Source organism: Pseudorasbora parva, chromosome 17, assembly GCF_024679245.1.
Source record: "Pseudorasbora parva isolate DD20220531a chromosome 17, ASM2467924v1, whole genome shotgun sequence".
NCBI lineage: Eukaryota > Metazoa > Chordata > Actinopteri > Cypriniformes > Gobionidae > Pseudorasbora > Pseudorasbora parva.
Window position 1 is genome coordinate 43329506 of NC_090188.1, and position 26233 is coordinate 43355738.

At 37.1% G+C, this 26233-nt stretch overlaps 1 protein-coding gene across 1 annotated transcript in view; it reads left to right on the forward strand.

Annotated features, from left to right (window-relative positions):
* fbxo28 (F-box protein 28) overlaps positions 1-22284 on the forward strand; it is a 23550-nt gene extending 1266 nt beyond the window's left edge. Inside the window, exons 2-5 of the mRNA XM_067420628.1 lie at positions 4826-4935; positions 8597-8735; positions 16387-16582; positions 19930-22284. Coding sequence (XP_067276729.1) covers positions 4826-4935; positions 8597-8735; positions 16387-16582; positions 19930-20357 — 873 coding nt within the window. The 3' untranslated portion in view covers positions 20358-22284. The remainder of the gene's footprint in view (positions 1-4825; positions 4936-8596; positions 8736-16386; positions 16583-19929) is intronic.
* The last annotated feature ends 3949 nt before the right edge of the window (positions 22285-26233 follow it).

A 26233-nucleotide genomic window follows, 5' to 3' on the forward strand; every position in this document is an offset into this window, starting at 1 on the left:
TTTTTAAAAAATATTCCTCTTCTTAACAAATACAAGTCTCCTACTCACAATATAAACTAGATATAAACTCATAATTTACGAGATACAAAAAAGTCTGAATTGTGTGAGGCCAGAAACAAACAAACAAGAACTACCCCGAATTGTGAGATGTAAACAACTCAGTTTATAACTTGGGATATGAACAACCAATTATGAGTGAAATTAAAGTCGCAATTACCGGAATTATTTTAGTGGTGGACATCTTCCATATGATAGTCTTGAAGTCAACAATCATTATTGTAAATTATATTGACAAAGACGAACATTTTCTCTTGGATTAATTTATTTAAAAAAAATACAAGTGTCCAAAGTCTCACATAATGAGCTGACTACTTAAACAGCTTTTTTTAAATTAGTATTTAACTTTACAATTTTTCACAATATAAACAAAGTCTGAATTGTTTGAGAGGAACTTTTTCAATTGCAAGAAACTGCAGAATTTTAAAATAAAAAGTCTCAAATACTCTTTATTAGCAAACCAAAAAAGAGGAATTGTGAGATTGATATAAATGCAGTTTATTTCGTTGAAACTTGTAAGATTTGTAAGATAAATTAAAGTTGTTGCTTTTTTAAATTTTTATTCAGTGGTGAAAACAAGCTCATCAACAGTCAACAATCGTTGTTATTGGAAAATATGATGTATGACTGGCTTTTATAATGGATTTACCTGTTTTATGGACGGTTAATATAGATTTATTTTTTATTTTCCTTTTCTTAAAATAAGTCTGGAGTCAAAGTCTCCTAATGAGCTGCAGTTTTGACTCATATTTAGTCATGACTAGCTATGTTTTCATATTTTAATGCAAATGATTGTTTAATTCCCTCACATGACTGCGTTCCCAAGCACCAGCGTCCCAACGTTCATTATAATGTTTATGACGTACTGAATATTTATTAATTGAGATTTGGGGTACTATATGCTGTACCAATGTAAACGATTAGAGAATATCGCGTTACATTAAGTTTCCTTCTCTACTGTTAGATGTATTTTTATTCACATCTAGTCAAAATATTTTGTAAGGTAACACTTTATTTTAAGGTGACAGTTAACATGTACTTACTTTAGTAAATAATGTAAATTATGCATAATTACAAGTAACTATCCCTCACTATAGCAAGTACATGTAGTTAATTAACATTACTCCGTAATGAAGTACAATATATCTGTTGTATATGTATATACACACTTTTCATTTGTAAAAATGATAAAATGTGATTTATTTAAGCGGAATAATCGCAATTAGATAACAGATCGTGCCGTCCTACAAACGCCACTATGAAACAAAACGGACATTTTGAAATGCTGACATTAATAGTTTTGCACTTGTTGTTATTGCATTTTGAATGCCAAAAATCTGGTTTTGATTTGTTATGCATGTTTTTAATGAACATGTTTTGTAGTAATTAATTGTTCCGGACCTTTGACACTGATTAAAATTCAGATCTGGGCCTTTGAATGTAGACTTTGAGAGCCTATGGTAGAGAAGTGTGAGGAGTAACTCGCTTTACACACCACGGTAAACTCCTTGTCGTCATGTGTGTATGATGTTGCTTCTGTTATCACGTGAGCAAACACACAAAATGAGCGTATATATATATATATATATATATTAGGGATGGGACGATACACTTAAACTCACGATACGATGCACCTCGATATGCCAGGGTTACGATACGATACGTCACGATACGATATCAAATTATTATTTTTTCTTTCCAAATCTGTGATATTTTTTTTTACCACTTAAGTAATTTACTTAAATGAAAGGTAGGATTTTTCTCTTTTTTTGCAATTTGGTTCTATGTTGTTTTAAAAAAAAGGAGAATTTTTAGAAGTCCGGGACCTCATCTTAAACAGGGGTGCCAATAATTGTGGAGGGCACTGTAGGGCTGTCAATCGATTAAAATATTGAATCGCGATTAACTGCATGATTGTCATGAGGTAACTCGCGATTAATTCCAATTTAATCGCACCTTTTTAGCAATTGTAAATGTCTCTTAAATTAAGTTTAAATTAAGTTTTTAATACTCTAATCAACATAGGTATGGACAAATATGCATGCTTTATGCAAATGTACATTTATTATTAGTGAAATCATACTTATTCAATAATAATCAATACAGCATGAAGACTAGACATATCAAAGATCATAGATATGTTTATCTAAGAAATTGTTCATGTCTCTTAAGCCTAAACTTAAAAATAATGAGTAAGTAGTGATTTCTCTCATTTTAACAATATAAAGGGAGTTTTTACACTGGCAGTTTAATTCAGAACAGGGCAAAGTTCGTATGAAAAATTGTTAAAGTGTACCAGTGAGCGCACCAGAACCACACCATACCTGGAGGAGGTCCATATTACACGAGTAGGAATATAGTGCGGCCCCTTTAAGAGATCCGCATTCCCTATTGAACTGCCGGTATTTTGCGCGTGCGCGTCGAACTGGGCCGTGATTCACGTGGACAGTGTGAAGAACACGGTCTCGGGAGCGCGCTTGTTCAGGAAAGTAACCTGTGCATTAGTTTTAGCCGATTGTAATGTATTTAGCTCAATAAAACACGTGTTCTGTAAGAGGTGATGGTGTTAATGATTTACCTCAGACATGAGCGAGAGTGAGCTGCAGTGCATCGCGCTCAGACTGCAGAGAATGTGCTCAGTGAAAAAACACACTTTTCTTTCTGGAGTCTAATAAAAGTTAAACAGAAAATATGGTAGCTTATGTAGGCAATAACTGCATTTTTGGTTTAGAATATTAATGCTAATGTCAACCATTTTCTTTCTCTATTAATGTTTGCTGCTACATCCTTTGTCTGACTGCTCTCACTTTTTCCAACTACGGGCTCAGATCAAACTCAGATCAGACAGAAAATGCGCGCTGCGTTTTGTTATTTCTGCCCCACACACACACACACACACGTATATACAATACACTAAATTATTTATATACTACGCAAATCATGCAGCAGTGCAATCTAACTTTATTTTGCGATCCATTTTTTTCGACCTCGATGCGTTTCGTCACGTTTTGTATCGCGATATTTCGTCAAACGATATTTCGTCCCATCCCTAATATATATATAATATTCATATTATAAATGTTAGGTCCAGTCTAATGATTCTGGTTGGATTGTGTTGGTAACAGACACTTTCCTAGAGCTAAAAGAAGTGCTGTGCCTCTAATAAGTGCTTTCGATCTTCTTTTTGCTTTAAATGATATGTGGAGAATACTGGAGGTTTGACACAGAGTTGTCCCTCCAACGCAACCCAATGCTGCTTCAAGCGCCTCCAACCTCGCAAAATGCACTTTTTTAAACGTTTAAACAGGAAATTATATTTAAAAAAAAAAAGGATTTTACCGTATATTTTTACAGCGGGTGTATTGGAACGGATTAGTATTACCTGAGGTCATTTTTCTGGACCTTTTTACAGAAGGTAAAAGTCTCTGTAATCTTTACTGACAATGTCCGTGATGATAACCGAGATGGCAGATTCGGACGGGACTAAAATCACAGAGAACCTCTGGTAATAATTACTTTACCCCCAACATAGGGATGGCTCGATACCATAATTCTGGCTTCGGTAGGGTACCACAATCTAATACCGAAGTACCGATATTAAATCGACACCACAAGGTCTGATATTAGCGCGGGTATATTGCACGCGAATGAGAACAATTATGCAAGTTTTGAGTTTATAAAGTGGGAAATTACCACAAATGTTTATTAGTAAATTAATCAGCAAAGCTTATCACATCAAATCAGTCATTTGAAAACTTTCTTGTGAGAAATAATTTCAGCAAAAATCTCTCAAAATTAGAAAACTGCTTCTGGTTTCAAAAGACATCTCACTACACTAAAGCAATCTGCATAATCCGACTCAACATTTCACGCTCGTCTCGGGATGGAGAACAGAAATCATTTGAACACGCAAGAGATTTTATAGCATTTCGTAATAACAGTTACAGGAGACATGAGCTTATAACAACGACACACACACACACACACACACACACACACACACACACGCCTGTCACTTAGTCACGCTCGCACATTACACATTAAGTTTCCTTAAACAGTCAAATACACAGAATGATGTACAAATGTCCGTCTTTAGTGAGTATTCACATAAACACAGTCGGCGGTGTCTAACGCGAATGTAAACAGTGCAATAGTACGCGTGCAAATATGATGAGATCTGAATGTCATTGGTTGAAACGAACGCTGGAGATTGTGATATTCGATCTTATGTTAGGCTGTGTGTGTGCGTTGATCAGTGTAAAAAAACAAAAATGTCTAAATGAGATGGTTTGAATGATCACTGACCTGTCGATCTCTTAAGAAGTCTTAAAGTCAGGATAGTGACAGATGCTTCTTGGCTAGGTCTGATGGTTCTTCATCAGTTTTATAAGCCAAGTCATTACAAATGTCACTTCTACTCCTCTCTTTATTAATTAGTTTTGGGCATCTTGAGTGAGATTCGAATGCTTTATCCATTTTGTTCGTCTATGTTGTCACATTAGCCGGTTGTTTCGGCTCAGTTTGGGTAGCGCGCTGCCATCTAGCGGTGAATTTCGGAAAAGCAGCATATACCGTAATGTGCAAAATCATGATATCGTACCGTTTTAAATTAAATATATACCGGTATATTTTTCCAGTACCGGTATATCGCGCATCTCTACCCCCACATGTTAAACTAATCGCGTCCAAATCGGGCTTTTGAGAGCCTACGGGAGAGTTTTGAGTGTGTGTGGTCCGTGGTTGTAAGTCCTGTGTGTGTTTCTTGCAGGTGTGTAAGCGCATGGATGTGATTTGTCAGCGCATGTTGAACCAGGGCTTCCTGAAGGTGGAGCGCTATCACAGCCTGTGCCAGAAACAGGTCAAAGCCCAGCTGCCCAGGTGAGCAAACCCAAAACCAGCTCCAGTTCGTCTGCATTCACTCGCTTCTTCTGCCGAACAAAGGAAGATCATTTGAGAAAATGCTGGTAACCGAATACGGGCGGAAGAAACGAGAGTATATTTCACAGAAGAAAGAAAGCTATTCAGATTTGGAGCAACATTAGGGCGAGTGAACGAACACAGACTATACGAGTACGCCATCAAACTGAACTGGACCGTTTATTTACATTTCACAGTTTTAGAAAGGCTTGTCTTAAAGGATTAGCTGACTTTTTAAATAAACCTTTGCTGATAATATCCTCTCCCCCATCTCATCCCAGATCTCCATGTCTGTCTTTCTTCAGTGGAATAGAAATGAGGTTTTTGATGAAAACATTCCAGGATTTTTCTCCATATAATGGACTTCATCGGGCCTCAAACGGCTCAACTAAGCCTGTCACGATAACACATTTTGCTGGACGATAAATTGGCCAAGAAATTACTGCGATAAACGATAATATTGTCGTTCTGAGACCATTCTCATCTAAAATAATAATAATGGCATAAAAACAGGGTCCCCGCGGAGTCTTAAAAAGTCTTAAAAAGTATTACATTTCAGAATCAAAATATAAGGCCTTAAAAAGTCTTAAATTCGCGGAAGCATTGCGTTGTAGGTCTTAAATAATGTTAAACAGGTCTTAATTTTACTATGTAACGCTACCTCATTGAAGTGCTCTCGCCTCCCGCAGCACTCGCACGGGTGTGTGTTTGTTCCGTGGTGTTTGTAGTTCTTTCTTTGACTAGATCAACTATTGTTCGCTCTATTACAACTACAAATTAGGCAAGCATGCCACTTATATTGCAGCCAATCAGCTTTCGTGTTATTGGCACGAGCCTCTTTCTGATCGTACCCCACAGACGCATAAAACGGATTTTATTCTTCAGCTGAGTCTGACGGTTCTTGCAGTTGCGCGATCGTGAAGGCGAATCTTTCTCACCATCTGGCATAATGAACAAATAAAAGTATAATATACCCGATTGCGGAGTTAATAACAGTGATGTAAACTCCGAACTCCGCAGCCGATGTCAGGCTGCGTGTGTTTGCTGTCTGTCAGCGCTCGCGCGAGTGTATTGAATGTGTTATTTCTAGGCTCATTAGCCTAACGTTACTCTTGAACGATCAAACATACACATTATGCATATGTCTATATCCTGATTTGAGTTTAAAAGTCTGGGACGTGTCAGTAAGTACTGGATCTGCGCATTAGTAAGTTCTCAAAGTGAAAGCAAACTAATATAGCTTAACAACAACACAAACGGGGAAAACAGAAGTTACACTTAAAGGAACACTCCACCGTTTTTTGAAATAGGGCTTATTCTACTTTGCTACATTTAGATATGTGGGGAAATGCGTTTTAAGCTAAGCTAGCGGCGACCCTGCCAAACTAAAACAATGCATGCACTGAGACAAATGCATTTGCCCACATATCTAAATGTCTAAAGAAGTTGAATAAACCCTATTTCTAAAAACGGTGGCGTGCTCCTCTTTGTAGATATGCATCTTTATGTTGTATTTATTTTTCCTATTGTCATTTGTTTATAAGTATATATTTTATTACTGACCGGTTACGTAATTACTTAATTACGTTTTACTTAGGCCTATATTAAGCAATTGCTTATTGCTGTGGTTTACTTTTAAGATGTTGGTCATATTTCCCACCAAGCGATCGTGTTATTAAAGATAGATAGCACACAACTGAACAAGCCTTTTTTGTTTTGTAATATGCCTACCAAACAAGATTCATGCATTTTGTTAGTTTTATTGCCATGTGTGATTATTGTGCATCTAACATAATAATATGGTTAATGTTGAAAAAAAAAATATATATATACTAATCCTGGTGGGATTGAGCTATGAATAATACATTCACTAATACTTTGTTCAATTTAAATAAATGAAATAATATAAGTTTAAGTAATTGAGTGATTCTGCATTTCTTATGCATGTTTTTTTTAATTGTGCAATATAGGTCTTAAATTTTATTCATAATGGTCTTAAAAAGTCTTAAATTTGACTTGGTAAAACCTGCAGATACCCTGAAAAATGCAGGTACACCTTTTCAAAGACCAATAAACTTTCATTTCTAAAGACTATTTAACACTGAAAATGGAAAACATTTTAAATATCCACAATAAATGAACAAAACAACCAAAAACAATAAAAGCACGGACTCTCTGTCTGTTTAAAAATGCATTAGGGGCGGCGGTTCACAAAACCCACGGTTCGCCTCGGGTCACGGTTTTCCGTTCTATACGGTTCTTGTTGTTTCTTTTCTTTTAATCCTGAAATGTACTTCAGCATATGATATATTACTTATCTACAATTTAGGATACGGTATTTAAAAAAAAAAAAATTATATCATAGCCTAATCATGCACAAACAGCTTGACCATCTCTGAGGAAAGGGATATTCTGATACAGCGAGAGAGAAGACATTGATGATGCTTTTCATTTATTTGGCAAAAGGAGAACGTGTATTGCTATCTCTACAGGAACCTGTGCCTTTTTAGCACACAAAGATTGAACTGAAGAATTAACTTGCGTTTATCAAACTTCAGTGTGGCTTTAAGTGGCCAAAATGACGTCGACGCGGAGTGCGCGAGACCCCATTCCGCTTGTTGTGCACGCCAAATTTCGTAACTTTGCGTGTGGCTCCGCAACCGAAGAGCCACGAGTTCCAGACGAATCAGCTGGCCGAGCATGACGTCTCCTCACGCCGCAGCCGGTCTGCGCGTCGAGTATAAACACCTCCCCAAACGGACAAGGCGCGCGCAGTCAACAAGAGAGACAAGGAAAACAAAAAAGCACCCAAATGGAAATTATCGCGGGCAGAAAAATGATCGAGCTCATTTTTTTAATCGTGCGATTAATTGATTTATCAACTATCGGGACAGGCCTAGGCTCAAGGGCCAAATGAGAGTTTCAGTGCAGCTTTAAACGACACCAGGCGATGAATAAGGGTCTTATCTAGCCAAACCATCCCTCATTTAAACACAAAATAAAAGAGTTTAAACTAAGTAAGCACAAATGCTGGCCTTGCTCTGTGATGTGCGTTCATATGTCCCCTCACCATACACACACAGATGTCTTTACGAACACTTGTAAAACTGACTCGGCACTTCCGCCTTCGTCCAGCGTGACCTTTTCAGCGTAATTGCGTATTACGTGACGTCACGAAGGCCTCACAGAACAGAGCAAGGCCAGCATTTGTGCTTATAAAACTTAAACTCTTTTATTCTGTGTCTAAATGAGCGATGGTTTGGCTAGATAAGACCCTTATTCATCGTCTGGTGTCGTTTAGAAGCTGCACTGAAACTGAGATTTGGCCCTTGAGCCGTTTGAGGCCCACTGAAGTCCATTATATGGAGAAAAATCCTGGAATGTTTTCATCAAAAACCTTAATTTCTTTTCCACTGAAGAAAGACAGACATGGACATCTGGGATGACATGGGGGAGAGGATATTATCAGGAAATGTTGATTTTAAAGTGGCTAAACCTTTAAGTGCATTGGTGTATGTTGTCGGTTCATATTCAGATCCAAAGGTGTGTCTTTATTTGGGTGTCTCTTCATGTATCGGTTGATGTTTATTAATGGTCAGTGTGTGTTTGTTGAATGTTTAAGGAGGGAGTCTGAGCGCAGGAATCACTCGCTGGCCCGTCACGCAGATATACTGGCGGCGGTGGAGACGCGTCTGTCGCTGCTCAACATGACCTTCATGAAATATGTGGATTCAAATCTCTGCTGCTTTATTCCTGGAAAGGTACGTGTGTTTACATTACGTCTGCTTCATACCATTAGCATTCGCAGTCGTAGTATTTTATTAGTACCGGTACTTTAAGGAGGACAGCGCTAATATGAGCTGCATTTCTTAATTTGCGTGGATGTGTGTCAGGATGTGTGTGTGTGTGTGTGTGTGTGTGTGTGTGTCAGGGCGTGTGTGTGAGCTCTGCTTCCGTCGCTCACTAAACACTGAAGCAGAAGAGTTAAATGTATACGGCAGCGAATGACAAAGAAAGTAACAGAAATATAGAGAAAATAAAGCGGGATGTGCTCGAACCGGACTTTGACCTAAAACACACACAGACACACACACACACGCCTTTCAGACAGCATGCGATCGCGATTCAGTTCTTTCGCGGATTATTGTTTGGGTTTGAATGGTCAGAAATATGTATAAATGCACGGTCTGTGAGCATTGAGGTAAACACAGTCGGATCCACTGCAAAAAATGATTTTTTTAATCAGTATTTTTGTCTAAACATCTTATTCTTAAAACAAGAAGTATTTCCAAGACGAGCACAAGTAATTGTCTTGTTTTGGGGGGAAAATTACTTAAAATGAAGAGTTTTTGCTTAAAATAAGATGAATAATCTGCCAATGAGGTAAGAAATATAATCTTAATTTAAACAGAAAACATTATTTTTCTCACCCCATTGGCAGATTGTGTAGCTTATTTTGAGTCATCATCATTTTTACTTGTTTAAATGTTTCTTAATGTAAGAATTTTTTAGATATTTAGACTAAACACAAGACAAAAATACAGTAAGAAAAGCATTTGCAGTGTATGTCTTTCGTGAGCGTGTACAGCTGAGGTAATTAATAATAAGAGCCGTGCAGATCTTAAGCCAGGCCTAATATTCTGCGTGAATAATGTTAAGCAAACCACCTCATGCTTGGCTAAATAACTAAAAATACATTTATTAAGAATCAGTGTATAGTTAAATTATAGAGTGAAGACTAAGTAAGCAGATTAATATTTGATTGTTTAATTTCTTTCTTGTCTTGCTACTGTTAAATAGACCTGATGTAGCCGAAAAATAAAGCACTGTTTTTGTCATATTGTTGCTTATTTCTTAAATCAAAGATTTTTATTAATTAAAAATAGGGCTGGGTTTTGATTCAAATTTTAAGAATCGATTCGTTTCCGATTCTCAAGATCTTGATTATCATTATTCGATCCGATCTTCGAGATTTAGATAAGTGTTTTTAAAGAAAGCATTTTTTCCAGCTGTTTCCTGAATATCACAGGACTGTAGTTATGCAACATATTAACACATTATTATATTGGGCCACTGAATCTGCATTAACGACAACAGCTGGGGCAACAGCCTTAGTCCTAATGGGTTGTAGCTATCTTAGCTATCAAAATCCAGTGTTCGGCACTGTGCGGACGTGAGTTTTTGTTGTAGATGTCTGTCTTTTTAAAAAAAAAAAAAAAAAAAAAAAAAAAATTGTGTATTGTGCTAATTAATTGAGATTTCTTACAGCTCTTACAGGTTGTTGGCCTTGTCTGTTTCGTTGCTTCTATTACTCTCCCCTTTTTTGTAAGTCGCTTTGGATAAAAGCGTCTGCTAAATGATTAAATGTAAATGTAAATGTTATAGACATTCAACTGCAAATGAATGGAGTATTGATGGTTGTAAAGAACAATCCCCCTTCCAGAGTGCTCTAGTCAGCGGAGAGGGCGTGCGCTGCTGTCATTACATCTTCCTGGGCAGTAAGCGCGCGCTGCAGCGAGAACGACTGTGACGTAAGCCGCGTTCTCCACATATCCATTAGGGTTGGGCGATGCCACTTAAATCGGCAGCTGACGATGTGTACAGTAAAACATCGCGATGGATGATGATATCGTCCGGGGGGGACGAAAAACGAATATTTTCGTTTCTTTTCGTTTTTTCGAACTAGAGTCTAGATCGGTTTAAAAAAAATCAAGACCGACCCTACCCAAGCCCGTGCACCCGAGAGACCGGCCCTGCCCGACACATTAGCTGTAATTATGAGCCCGAGCCACATTTAAACCCGACCATTTTTGAATACGTGGGCGTTCTGTCGAGAATGAGCCTGTAATGAGCGGAGCGGAGCGGAGCCGGTGTGATCAGCTCAATAATCCGCAGGCGCGCTCATGAACCCGCCGGTAAAATGATGTTCGTTTAAATCCAGCTCAGACATGACATAAATCTGTAGCTTACTATACTTGTTGTAGCCTTTACACAATGTTTTTAATTTATATTTAAATATTATAGCCTAATATTATTTTTTAATTTAATCTGATTATGATAGCCTATAAGATGCGAGTGGGTCAGAAATGATTTTGGTGGTTATATTTAGTTTAATGTCAAGTTTTGTTTTGTAAAAAGCCTTTCTTTCGTTTTGTACAAATTGTCTCTTAATTTTAATAAAGGTTTCTTCGGCCAATTGCATGTATTTAATTCATAAGAAGCAAATAAGTAGACTAGACTATGAGGTCGCAGAAGCGAACTGAAACTCAGCAGGCTCGCCTCTCAGACATGAGGAATATGTAGCCTTATATGTGTAGAAACGAAAAGATTTAAATAAGCACATGGTGCAGTGTTCAGAACTCACGGTAAACCACCAGCTGGATACAGATGATCACGGCGATGGGCATGAGCGGGATGTTAAGGGATTTATTTTTACCTCATACTGAATATGATCGGGTGAAAGCACATTTTGTCATGATGCACAACCCTAATATCCAGCAGCCCGAGTTCACTCGTCTACCGTACTCTAGTATTCTCTGTGAGGAAAACTCGGTCTGTCCGCGGCGCTTCTTCAGCACGGCGGCGGCGGTATAGTGACGAGAGCTTCGGCTTGAGTTCGTTACCTACTCTTGTATTCTCTCTTGTATCCGCGGCGGTTCTGGAGTTTTCAAAGCTGCCATGTTCGTTGTTTTAATGTCCTTCCGCCTCGCGCGCATGTGTGAGTTCAATGACGCGGCAAATTAAAATTCACGGGGAAAATGTAGGCCTATTATTAAATCGATCCTCTGTGTTACAGATCGATCTTTAGAAATTAATATGAAAATCGGTTCAAAATTGGTGAATCGATTTTTTTCAACACAGCCCTAATTAAAAATCTATATTATAATTATAAAATTACATTTAAAAAATATTACATTTATCACATCATGAAATAAGATTTTGGTCATCCCAACCTGTTCAGAAGTGAAAGGTTAGTGAATGGTAAGATGAGTTCGCACTGGCCGTTATTATAGCAATAATCAATCAATCAGCTTTATTTATATCGCTCTTCTCCAGCGCCGATTGTGTCAGAGCAGCTTCAGTGTTAAACAGGACAATACTGCAGCAGAATTAGATTTGGCTGTACAGTCGTTCTGGAGAAAACAGTGATGTTATCAGCTTATTTTAATTTATCATAGAGAGACAATGTTGGCAGATCAGTATTATAGTTTATAGAATTAATTTCATTTAGACCTAATTAATTAATTTTATTTATTTAGTTTAATAACTTGGATCATAATTTCAGTGTTAATAAGAGGAGGGAATGGCCAAAAACCAGGCCAGGAACTGCTGGACAAGTGAAGTTTTAGTAATAAAATAAAACAATGAATAAGTTCTGTTGTCATATTATTCAATTCCTTTTACTGGGGTTTTTTGACCGTATCGGTATCGAGGTATTTTAGTCTGGTATTGAAGTCATAACTTTGGTATCGTGACGACACTAATTCCCAGGAGTGTTTATTTAAGCATCATCGCCCCTTTTTTCATGAATGCTTTCATCTTCAGATTTAAAAAATATAAATGTAATTGAGTTGTCCAGACTTTGCAATGCTTTGTAGATACAGTAGGGGGCGCTGTTACGCATCTGAAAGAGTTCTCCAGATCAGAACAGATCATGAGTGCGTCTCAATCCCCTCCCTAGTTCAGGAGTCGGCCATTTTAAGGCCTGTCTCCTTCCAGTGCACTGAAACATTCGCTCCCTAAAATAAGTCCCACAATGCACCGCAAAACCCAGGGGGCACCGATGCTCCCTAAACGCAAGTTCTGAAGCACACAACCTAAATCATGAGCTAACTCACCACACACAACGACCGATAACAACACAATGTGTGCTTTTAAAAATGGAAACCATTATTTTATTATATTTCAGGACAATCATACGTCATCAGACAGGTAATGAACACAATCTAGCTAACATTTATAATTGAATTTGTCTGAAAGTTGCGCATGTATGTAACAAGCAAACAATTTATCATAATGTACTTTAAATAACATAAACCCCAGTAATGATGCTGTACAATGAGGACTTTTTCATGAAGATTTCTCACACAAACATGATTTTTCTCAGCTTTTTGGTTAAAATATGATTTTTTTAAAAATGTAATTTACCCAAATTGTTTGTTTGTTTGTGTATATATATATATAAACATACACACACACACAGATAAGGCATAACGTGGGTGGGATATATTAGGCAGCAAGTGAACATTTCCTCCTCAGAGTTGATGTGTGTGAAGCAGGAGAAATGGGCAAGCGTAAGGATTTGAGCGAGTTTGGCCAGATTGTGACGGCTAGACGACTGGGTCAGAGCATCTCCAGAACTGCAGCTCTTGTGGGCTGTTCCCGGTCTGCAGTGGTCAGTATCTATCAAAAGTGCTCCAAGGAAGGACCAGTGGAGAACCGGCCACAGGGTCATGGGCGGCCAAGGCTCATTGATGACCGTGGGGAGCGAAGGCTGGCCCGTGGGGTCCAATCAAACAGACGAGCTACTGGAGCTCAAACTGCTCCAGAAGTTAATGCTGGTTCTGATAGAAAGCTGTCAGAATACACAGAGCAGCTCAGTTTGAGGCGTATGGACCAGTCAGGGTGACCTCTGACCCCTGACCCCGCCGAAAGCACCAACAGTGGCACGTGAGCATCAGAACTGGACCACGGAGCAATGGAAGAAGGTGGCCTGGTCTGAGGAATCACGTGTTCTTCTACATCACGTGGATGGCCGGGTGTGTGTGTGTGGCTTACCTGGGGAACACATGGCCCCAGGATGCACTATGGGAAGAAGGCGAGCCGGCGGAGGCAGTGTGATGCTTTGGCCAATGTTCTGCTGGGAAACCTTGGGTCCTCCATCCATGTGGATGTTACTTTGACACGCTCCACCTACCTAAGCATTGCTGAGACCATGTTCAGCCTTTGATGGAAACGGTATTCTGGTGGCTGTGGCTCTTCCAGCAGGATAATGCTCCTGACACAAAGCACAAATGCTTCAGGAATGGTTTGAGGAGCACAACAACCAGTTTGAGGCGTCGACTCGGCCTCCAGATTCCCCAGATCTCAATCCAATCGAGCATCTGTGGGATCAGATGAACAAACAAGTCCGATTCATGGAGGCGCCACCTCGCAACTTACAGGACTTAAAGGATATGCTGATAACATCTTGGTGCCAGATACCACAGCACACCTTCAGGGGTCAAGAGGAGTCCATGCATTGACGGGTCAAGGGGACCAACACAATATTAGGACATAATGTTATGCCTGATCGGTGTATACACCCTTATGATTATTGCTGTGCTTTTTGATTTAAAGTCACTCAACTAAATATTCGGAGGGGTTATGAAAGTTGTGTTATGATCACTGATATGAGTTTTTGTTATTATTAAACATTGGCAGGGAAAGAGTTAACATTACACACAGTCAACAAATGCAAACCTCCAGTGATGTGTAAAACACAAAGCTTTCTGACTGGAGTCTCTTTCTGTCTAAAAATGCTTGTGACAAACCGGTCCTCAGGTGACATCGGCCGGACAGCCGTGTGTGTGTGTGTGTTGAGGACACCCTTAAAGGGTTCATTCACACGACAGTGGCTCATTTAAGACAGTCAGCAGGTGTGCAGCTGTACCATCTTTAGTCACCTGACAGTGATTGAGGCCATAAAGAAGGCAGTAATTGTGGTAATCTCGCAGGGTGTGCCGTAGCTGAGAAAGCTTACTTGAGGAAATGCAAAAAGATCAGAAAGGGATTATGCAAACGTCTACAAAGCACGCATGGCATCAATGCCTGAAGCAGCGAATGCAAATCACAGGTGTTGGTCATTTATGAGACGGAGAGACAGTGATGAGATTTGCGATCAGGTTTAGGAGATTTAAGAAGAAACCATTTTTGTTGGGATCTTAATGTTTGGGGGAATCCCTACTCTGCAAAAAATGCTCTTCATATTAAGGAATTGTCTTGTTTCCAGTCCAAATATCTAAATATTCTTAAATCAAGACGCATTTACTAGATATGATGTAAAATGACATATTTTTCTTTGTTTTCTGGGGAAACTGAAGAGAGTTTTTGCTTAAAACAGGCAAAATGATCTGCCAATGGGGCGAGAAAAATAATCTTATTTCTGATTGGGACGGAAACAAGATTACTTTTCTCACCCCATTGGCAGATCATTTTGCCTGTTTTATACAAAACTCACTTCAGTTTGATTTTATTTAAGAAAAAAAGGAAAAATATCTTATGTCATTTTACTTATCTAGTAAATTTGTAGATATTTAGACTAGAAACGAGACAAAATCACTAAATAAGAAGAGCATTTTTGCAGTGTACAACAAGCACGACTAACCTAAAGCTTTTTGATTTGCAGTCACTTATCAGAAAAATCCGTTTGGAGCGAATGCTTCCGTGTTAGTCAAGCGCAGATCTTGATTTTTCAGGTGTCATGCATATGCAAATGTGAGCACTCTTGGCATTCGTGCTGTGAGATAAGCAGAAGAGCTAGTTTAATGCAGCAAAGTCCAGTCCGCTCTGGTGATGCCATCCACACCGCATGCTTCAGCTCGTGGGTTTCTGTTCTCCAGTGCGAGTCTCATGAGGTAATTAGGGTTGCAGGACTCCTCCGGTGTGGATTCTTTTGTGGGTATTTTAAACCTCTGATTTCCTGATTTTCCACAAATGATCTTAATTGCCGTGTTTTTAAGAAAATGGCATTAGTTGGTAAGTGCATGAACAGAACCCCAGTTGACATGTTTTAGACCATTAGTAGTGAAACAAAAGGTCTCTCTTTCTTTATTACTCCCCTCCAATGGTAGTCATTGTAGAAAAATTGGCACATTGTTATTAATTAATAGTCATCTGACCAACTTTGGAGACTTTAGGACCATCTAGCTCCACTACTAACTGGATTCCTCAACATTAGGGCTGGGCGATATGGAGCAAAAAATACATCTCTATATATTTTGCTATATCTCTATACAATATATATCTTTACAGGAAAAATAACCCCCTAAAAACTATAGCAAAAACAAATATGCCAAATATAATAATCTTTTTTTTTATTGAAGTGCAAAGAGGTAGTCAGTTCATGTACGAACAAAGTGCTTTTGACATACATTTAAAAAAAACTCCCTGATTACATAAATAATTAATTTAACTGTAAAATAAAATAAATACATATAGCCTTCTTTTCATTCATTTCATGCTTTCAAAAGATGAATTAAGGACTCCATTTTTTAGAGTTAATGGCAGGGAAAGAGTTAAACATGCTGTTAATGTGCTAATTCATATATGAATCATGAATTAGAAACAAGCTATCACCGAAAGCAGCCTAGCATCAGTTGGATGAATGAATGGCCGTGTGATTTGTCTTGTTTTCTCTCCCCAATCCTGTAGGTGATCGATGAGATTTATCGTGTTTTGCGGTATGTGAACTCCACGCGTGCGCCGCAGCGAGCACATGAGGTGCTTCAGGAGCTGCGGGACATTTCCTCCATGGCCATGGAGTACTTCGACGAGAAGATCGTGCCCATCCTGAAGAAAAGGCTTCCTGGTGCCGATCTCTCCGGACGCCTGATAGGATCCGCTCCGGGTACGTCATTTAGAGATCATTATTTGTATTTATTTAAGAACATAGGGAAATACTCACATTAAATATAATGGACCCGATATGCTCTTCGCTTAAGTTATTATACATTACATCAGGACTCCGCCCACATTTAGATGAAAATGTAAGTAAACATCAGAATCTGGTCGTTTAGGGAATATATACTCAATAAGAACCCGAAACCTGTGACACGGTTTACAAAAAAATCTACCACCATTAAGGAGCTTATCCAATTTAATATATATCGGCTGATAACATTAAAATTATCATATATCGGCTGATAACATTAAAATTATCATATATCGGCTGATAACATTAAAATTATCATATATCGGCTGATAACATTAAAATTATCATTATATCGTTCAATAACATAAAAATAATCATTATATCGGCCGATAACATTAAAATGATCATTATATCGGCTGATAACAATAAAACTATCATATATCGGCTGATAACATTAAAATTATAATTATATCGGCCGATAATATTAAAAAGATCATTATATCGGCCGATAACATTAAAATGATCATTATATCGGCTGATAACATTAAAATGATCATATATCGGCCGATAACATTAAAATGATCTATATATCGGCTGATAACATTAAAATGATCATATATCGGCCGATAACATTAAAAAGATCATTATATCGGCCGATAACATTAAAATGATCATTATATCGGCCGATAACATTAAAATGATCATTATATCGGCCGATAACATTAAAATGATCATATATCGGCCGATAACATTAAAAAGATCATTATATCGGCCGATAACATTAAAAAGATCATTATATCGGCTGATAACATTAAAATGATCATTATATCAGCTGATAACATTAAAATGATCACTATATCGGCCGATAATATTAAAAAGATCATTATATCGGCCGGTAACGTTAAAATGATCATTATATCGGCCGATAATATTAAAAAGATCATTATATCGGCCGATAATATTAAAAAGATCATTATATCGGCCGATAATATTAAAAAGATCATTATATCGGCCGGTAACGTTAAAATGATCATTATATCGGCCGGTAACGTTAAAATGATCATTATATCGGCCGATAATATTAAAATGATCATTTTATCGGCCGATAATATTAAAAAGATCATTATATCGGCCGATAATATTAAAAAGATCATTATATCGGCCGATAATATTAAAAAGATCATTATATCGGCCGGTAACATTAAAATGATCATTATATCGGCCGATAACATTAAAATGATCATTATATCGGCCGATAACATTAAAATGATCATTATATCGGCCGATAACATTAAAATGATCATTATATCGGCCGATAACATTAAAATGATCATTATATCGGCTGATAACATTAAAATGATCATTATATCGGCAGATAACATTAAAATGATCATTATATCGGCCGGTAACGTTAAAATGATCATTATATCGGCCGATAATATTAAAAAGATCATTATATCGGCCGATAATATTAAAAAGATCATTATATCGGCCGATAATATTAAAAAGATCATTATATCGGCCGGTAACGTTAAAATGATCATTATATCGGCCGGTAACGTTAAAATGATCATTATATCGGCCGGTAACGTTAAAATGATAATTATATCGGCCGATAATATTAAAAAGATCATTATATCGGCCGGTAACATTAAAATGATCATTATATCGGCCGATAATATTAAAAAGATCATTATATCGGCCGGTAACGTTAAAATGATCATTATATCGGCCGATAACATTAAAATGATCATTATATCGGCCGATAACATTAAAATGATCATATATCGGCCGATAATATTAAAATGATCATTTTATCGGCCGATAATATTAAAATGATCATTATATCGGCCGATTAACATTAAATGATCTATATATCGGCCGATAATATTATAAAGATCATTATATCGGCCCATAACATTAAAATGATCTATATATCGTCTGATAACATTAAAATGATCATTATATCGGCCGATAACATTAAAATGATCTATATATCGGCTGATAACATTAAAATGATCATTATATCGGCCGATAATATTAAAATGATCATTATATCGGCCGGTAACGTTAAAATTATCATTATGTTGGCCGATAACGTTAAAATGATCATTATATCAGCTGATAACATTAAAATGATGTATATATCGGCCGATAACATTAAAATGATCATTATATCGGCTGATAACGTTAAAATGATCATTATATCGGCTGATAACATTAAAATGATCATTATATCGGCCGATAACGTTAAAATGATCTATATATCGGCTGATAACATTAAAATGATCATTATATCGGCCGATAACGTTGAAATGATCGATATATCGGCTGATAACGTTAAAATGATCTATATATCGGCCGATAACATTAAAATGATCTTTATATCGGCCAATAACATTAAAATGATCTATATATCGGCCGATTAACATTAAATGATATATATATCGGCCGATAACATTTAAATGATTATATCGGCCGATAACATTAAAATGATCTATATATCGGCCGATAACATTTAAATGATTATATCGGCCGATAACATTAAAATGATCATTATATCGGCTGATAACATTAAAATGATCATTATATCGGCTGATAACATTAAAATGATCTATATATCGGCCGATAATATTAAAAAGATCATTATATCGGCTGATAACATTAAAATGATCTATATATCGGCCGATAACATTAAAATGATCATTATATCGGCTGATAACATTAAAATGATCTATATATCGGCCGATAATATTAAAATGATCATTATATCGGCCGATAATATTAAAAAGATCATTATATCGGCTGATAACATTAAAATGATCTATATATCGGCCGATAACATTAAAATTGTCATTATATCGGCCAATAACATTAAAATGACCATTATATCGGCCGATAACATTAAAATGATCATTATATTGGCCGATAACATTAAAATGATCATTATATCGGCCGATAACATTAAAATGATCATTATATCGGCCGATAACATTAAAATGATCATATATCGGCCGATAATATTAAAAAGATCATTATATCGGCTGATAATATTAAAATGATCATTATATCGGCCGATAATATTAAAAAGATCATTATATCGGCCGATAACATTAAAATGATCATATATCGGCCGATAATATTAAAATGATCATTATATCGGCCGATAACATTAAAATGATCTTTATATCGGCCGATAACATTAAAATGATCATTATATCGGCCGATAATATTATATCGGCTGATGCGATATGCTGTCTGATATATCATGCATCGCTAGTTCCCAGTGTGAGTGTTTTAACTGGTCTGTCTCTGTCCCGCAGTGGCCGGTCCCTCTACCTCTCTCACCACCATGTCCCTGCTGGCCAAAAACACTCCGTCGCGCTCCGAGATGACAAAGGTGCAGCAGCAGGTGAAGGTGAATGGGGCGTCGATGGCGGCGCTGCGGCGGGAGATGCAGGAGGTGCGGGTGAAGCAGCTGGAGCAGCAGAAGCAGCTGCAGGACCAGGAGCAGAAGCTGCTGGAGCAATCGCAGGTGATCGGGGAGCAGAACGCACGGCTGGCCGAGCTGGAGCACAAGCTCAGGGAACTGATGGACAGCGCGGTGGGCGGATCCTCCAGCTCTGGCTCTGCCCCCGGCTCCGCCCCCATCCCAGGCTCTGCCCAGAGCGAGGGCGGCCTGTGTCTCAAACGGCCCCGCAAGTGCTCCGACCTCCCGCGCCACTCCAAACGCCTGCGGAGCAAGAAATAGGGCCACTTTCGTCTGTACACTGCCAAAAATGCTCTTCTTACTTAGTGTTTTTGTCTTGTTTCTAGTCCAAACATCTAAAAATTCTTAAAGGGATTGTCCAAAAACAAAAATTCTGTCATTTACTCACTATCAAGTTGTGCATTTATTTATTTCTTCTGCTAAACACAAAAGATCTTTTGAAGAATATGGGTAATCAAACAGTTTATGCAGCTCCATTGACTTCAATAATATGGGGAAAATACAATGGAAGTCAGTGGAGCTCCATTACTGACACACCTTAAAATATCATCTGTGTTCAACAGAAGACAGAAACTAATGCAGGTTTGGAACGGCTGAATGATTACAATTTTCATTTTTGTGTGAACTATCCCTTTAAAGCAAGAAGTATTTACTAGACGAGCAAAAGTAATTGTCTTGTTTTGGGGAAAAATAACTCAAAATGAAGAGAGTTTTTGCTAAAAATAAGATAAATAATCTGCCAATGGGGTGAGAAAAATAATCTTCTCAAAAAAAGAAAGAAAACTTCTCTCTCAATTATTTTATCAATATAAACTCACAATTGTGAGAGAGTCTATTGTGAGAGATAAACTCGCAATTAAAAAAAGTGATTGACTTATGCAGACTTTTTTTTACTAAGCGTTTTCGGTTTTATTTTGCAATTGAGTTTTTCTGTAATTCCACGTTTTTCACATTTCTGAATTTGTCTTGAAAGTCACATGAGATGTAAACTTTAAAAAAGGTAAGGTAATGATGTTTTCTTTCACAATCCTGAATTATAAACTTGCGATCTTGAGAAAGAGATATAAACTCAAAATTATAAAAGGAATTGTGATTTATTTAAACAGAAAACAAGATTATTTTTCTCACCCCATTGGCAGATTATTGATCTTATTTTAAGACGAAACTCTTCATTTTGAGTTATTTTTTCCAAAACAAAAACTATTTTTTTACTTGTCTAGTAAATGTTTCTTAGTGTAAGAATTGTTTGATATTTAGACTAGAAACAAGACAAAAATACTGAGTAAGAAGAGCATTTTCTGCAGTGTACTCGTTTTTTTGCTTCTTTAAAGCTATATCACACTGCAAAAATGCTCTTCTTACTCAGTAATTTTGTCTTGTTTCTAGTCTAAATATCTAAAGATGCTTTTAATAGACAAGTAAAATGACATGAGATATATTTTTCCTTGTTTTAAAAATAAGATCTAAATGAAGTGAGTTTTTGCTTAAAACAGGCAAAATGATCTACCAATGGGGTGAGAAAAATACTCATTTCTGATTTAAATAAATGCATCTTGATTTAAGAATATTTAGACATTTGGACTGGAAACAAGAACAAAATACTAAATAAGAAGCGTTTTTTGCAGTGCATTTATTTTCCGACTTGACGCGAGTATCACGTGGAGATGAAAACGAGAGGGTCTTTGTGTTTTATCAGACACGTATTACACTAATAAGCGTTGACTTCTGTTTCTAAAGGTCGAGCATTTGCCTTTCAATGTTTACCCAAACTCATGCCAACATTGACCCAAGGAAGCTTTAGTCGATCAGCATTCATTTGAGGAAAAGATGAGCTGAAGTGGGAGCTTCGCTTCTTCGGTTGTGTCCGAAGACTTCGATCACTTCTGAAATGAGAGCGCGAGGTGTCCGCCACCGGACTCTGCTAAGTTATATTGTTATATAAATGGTAAATATCAGCTTTGTTCTGTGTCCTGAGAGTGAATATTGGATCTGAGATGTGCCTGGACAGTCTGAGCGAGTCCGCTGTAGCATACACATGATTATATCGTCTGTCTGAAGAGCATCCGTCTCTGAGGGTGGTTGTCTTGTAGGTGTCAATGCCATGTTGTACCTGCCACTGTTTGTAGGTGTATAATTTACTGCAAATAGATCTGTGTCAGTGCAATAAAACTTGTGGAAAGCCTTGTTACTAGGAAAGTAAATAATTGATGTTGGAGTTCGTTCATGCCTCCCGAGGCACATTTTTACTAACCTGACACTTAATGTGTGCACACTGCAGAAAATGCTTTTCATTTTTGTCTTGTTTCTAGTCTAAATATTCTTACATTAAGAAACATTTACTAGACAAGTACAAATTAATGTCTTGTTTTGGGAAGAAATAACACTTTAAGGTTCAGTTATTAACTAGTGTCTTATGATCATGCATATTACCAGGAGTTTATGAGCACTTCTAAAGCTCATATTAATGCCTTATTCTGCATGAGCTTATTCTACATCCCTTAATCCGACCCAATACCTAAACTTAAACGCTACAAAAACTACCTTACTAACTATTAATAAGCAGTAAATTAGGAGTTTATTGAGGAAAGTCGTAGTTAATAGTGAATATGTGTTCCCCATACTAAAGTGATACCGAAATAACTCAAAATTAATGGGGGTGAGCAAAATAATCTCGTTTTCTGTTTGAATTAAGATTATTTTTCTCACTCCATTGGCAGATTATTTATCTTATTTTAAGCAAAAACTCTTCATTTTGAGTTATTTTCCCCAAAACAAGACAATTACTTTTGCTTGTCTAGTAAAAACTTCTTGCGTTAGGAATTTTTAGATGTTTGGACTAGAAATAATCAAAAATATTAAGACTTTTTGCAGTGTGTGATATGGCATGTTTTCTCCTCCTCGATGGTCGACATCAGTCCCGCGGTTGACGTGCTCTCGATGCGTTTGGCGGTTGTGATTTGTAAAGATGCGACTGACGGTCAAACGGGCCGGATTTGGTGTTCGTGTGTTAAGGGAGATCAACGGGAGGTTTGGGATCCACCAGGTTATTATGGAAGCAGTTTCTGCCATGGGATAAAAATAATAATAATAATAATAAAAATCACTTCTCTCACAATTCTGACTTGTATCAGTTTAAACTCACAATTGTGGGAGAAAATGTCTGTTGTGGAAACTTTTTTTGTCTTGCGTTTTGCTAATTATTTTGCAATTCTTAGTTTTTCTGTAATTCCAAGTTTTTATATCTAAACTCGTAATTGTGTGACAGATATAAACTCGCAAATAAAGCGTCATTCGGAAGTTTATCTCAATTCAGATGTTTTCTGAAGTTGCATGAAAAAGGTCATAATTGTGAGATAAAGCAAGTTCTTGTGATTTGCATTTTTTTGTGCTTTATATTGCATTGATATACACTTTATAATAATAATGATATATTGCACATTTAAAAAGGTAATTATGACTTTTCTCCGAATATCAACTCAATCATGAGGAAATGTCAGTTATATATAAACTCCGTCTATAAACTGGAAATAATAAGACATTGTGACTTTATCTCAATACAGAATTTTTTCTTGTAATGTTTTTTTGTTGTTGCATTTCTACATTTTTCCTCAAAATTCCCAATATTTTTAACTTGCACTTCTGATGGCTTTTCCCTCAGGATATAAACGCTCAACTGTTTCGAGATGTGAACGTAATTGCTTATTATTATTATTATTATTTATTTATTTATTTATTTTCCCCATCTCATAATTCTGACTTTTGTTGCAATTCTGATTTTGTCACAATTTGGACATTTATTTTATTTTTTCCTCTCAATTCTGAGTTCTGCTCAATTCCTGTTCTCTCAGAATATAAACTCACTGCAAAAAATGCTTTTCTTACTCAGTATTTTTGTCTTGTTTCTAGTCCAAACATCTAAATATTCTTACATTAAGAAACATTTACTAGACAATTAAAGTAATTGTCTTGTTTTGGGGGAAAATAACTCAAAATGAAGAGAGTTTTTGCTTAAAAAACAATTACTTTAATTGTCTAGTAAATGTTTCTTAATGTAAGAATATTTAGATGTTTGGACTACAAACAAGACAAAAATACTAAGTAAGAAAAGCATTTTTTTTCTGTGCACCATTGCGTGGGAAAAAGTCAAACTGCAAGAGAAACCAATTCAGAGTTTTTTTCCCTCTTGCAATAATAATACTACTACTACTAATGCATTTTATTTCTAATGCTTTTTTGATTTCTCTCTGAATATTTTCTGTTTGCATGAAAAAGTCGTGCTTGTCAAATGAAGTCACAATTATTATTATTTTCTCTTCACTCAACACACACTCAATATGGTGCAAACGCTGGCCTGTGTCATTCTGACGAGCTCTTCTCTTACCGTCTCGAGTCTCATCAGATTAGCACGAACAGAAGTGCACAAATTATGGTTTAAAGGTGCCCTAGAATGAAAAATGTAATTAACCTTACCATAGTGAAATAATAAGAGTTCAGTCCATGGACATCACTGTGACGCCTGTTTCACACCGCAAGCGTGAGCAGCGCGTGAGCGTAACTACACCGTGACTGCAGCTGCAGACGTGCGAGAGTATTCACACTGGAAGCGTTGGTGCAGCGTCACAGCAGCGGCTCCCACAATGATAGAGCCTATTCCTGTCTGAGTATTAAATACTAAACTAAACGAAAGTTTATTATATTTTCTGGCTAGTTTACTTTACTTTTTATAATACTTTCACCCAAACTAAATAATTAAAACAAGTTTAAATGGGTAAATCTTCTACAGATGATTTTTATTCTTCGTTTTCTTTAATGACATACTCCAGTTATTGTTAAAACACCAAATGTGCTTCTTGTGTGCATTTTGAGCGCTTTTGTGATATTTATTTTGTCCATCAAAAGTGTGCTTTCGCTTTACACCGTGACTGCAGCTGCAGACCGAGAGCCTTTACCTGTCTGAGTATTAAATACTAAACTAAACGAAAGTTTGTTATATTTTCTGGCTAGTTTACTTTATTTTTTATAATCATAACAATGCTTTCACCCAAACTGAATAATCAAAACAAGTTTAAATTGCTAAAATCTTCCACAGATTTTTTTTTTATTCTTCGTTTTCTTCTCTGACATACTCCAGTTATTGTTCAAATACACTACAAGTGCTTCCTGTGTGCATTTTAGGCACTTTTTGTGTGAAATCATATTTATTCTGTCCTTTAAAAGTGTGCTTTCACTTTAATTGAGCGTCAGCAGCGCAGCAAAAATAGGCTCGCAGCTGAAACCCCCGCTTCACTGCTGCTCACGCGACGCTCCTGCTCGACGCTCACGTGCTGCTCCTGCTCCCGGTGTGAATGCACTCATTGATTAACATGGGCGCCGAAAAAAATACGTGCTGCTCACGCGCCGCTCACGCTTGCGGTGTGAAACGGCCGTGAGTCTCATACACCATTGCCTCCTTCTGATGTAAATCTCGTAAATCAAAAACACCACAGAAAACATTAACCCAACCGTGACGCAAGCGTTGGGCAGGGTTGCCAGGTTTTCGCAACAAAACCAGCCCAATGGCCAATCAAAAATAGCCCAAAAGTAGCCCAATTGCCAATCCAACTAGCTCAAAACTAGCCCAATACCAAAAAAATCTAAATATAACACTCCAATACACATTTTATGGTAGTGTTATGCACTACACACCATTTATACTAAAAGATAATTGTATAAGTAAGTAACTGTATAAGTAATTATAAACAGTCTATTTTCATAAATAAAATCATCTCACCTTAAGATTGACAGCTGATGAACGTAATGATGAGCTGATTAGCTTAAAAACGTAATGGATGCGGGCGGGAAAATGCAGAACTCCAGTGGAAGTGAACCACAAACTTGTGAAATTCATTTCAAATTAAAAATAATGTAAAATAAACATTGCAAGATATTCCTCATTAAATGTTAATTTACAGAAAATTCTTCTGTGTATGACATTTATTTTTTAAATTATTCTTTACCAGCAACAACCCTGGAGAGCACGCATTCGGTTACCATGGAAACGAAAACAGCCGGTGCGCGCAGCGCGCCGCAGCACACACACACACATTAGCGAACAAGCCCAGCAGTGGTACCTCACAAAGTGTGCGCTTATCGGCACA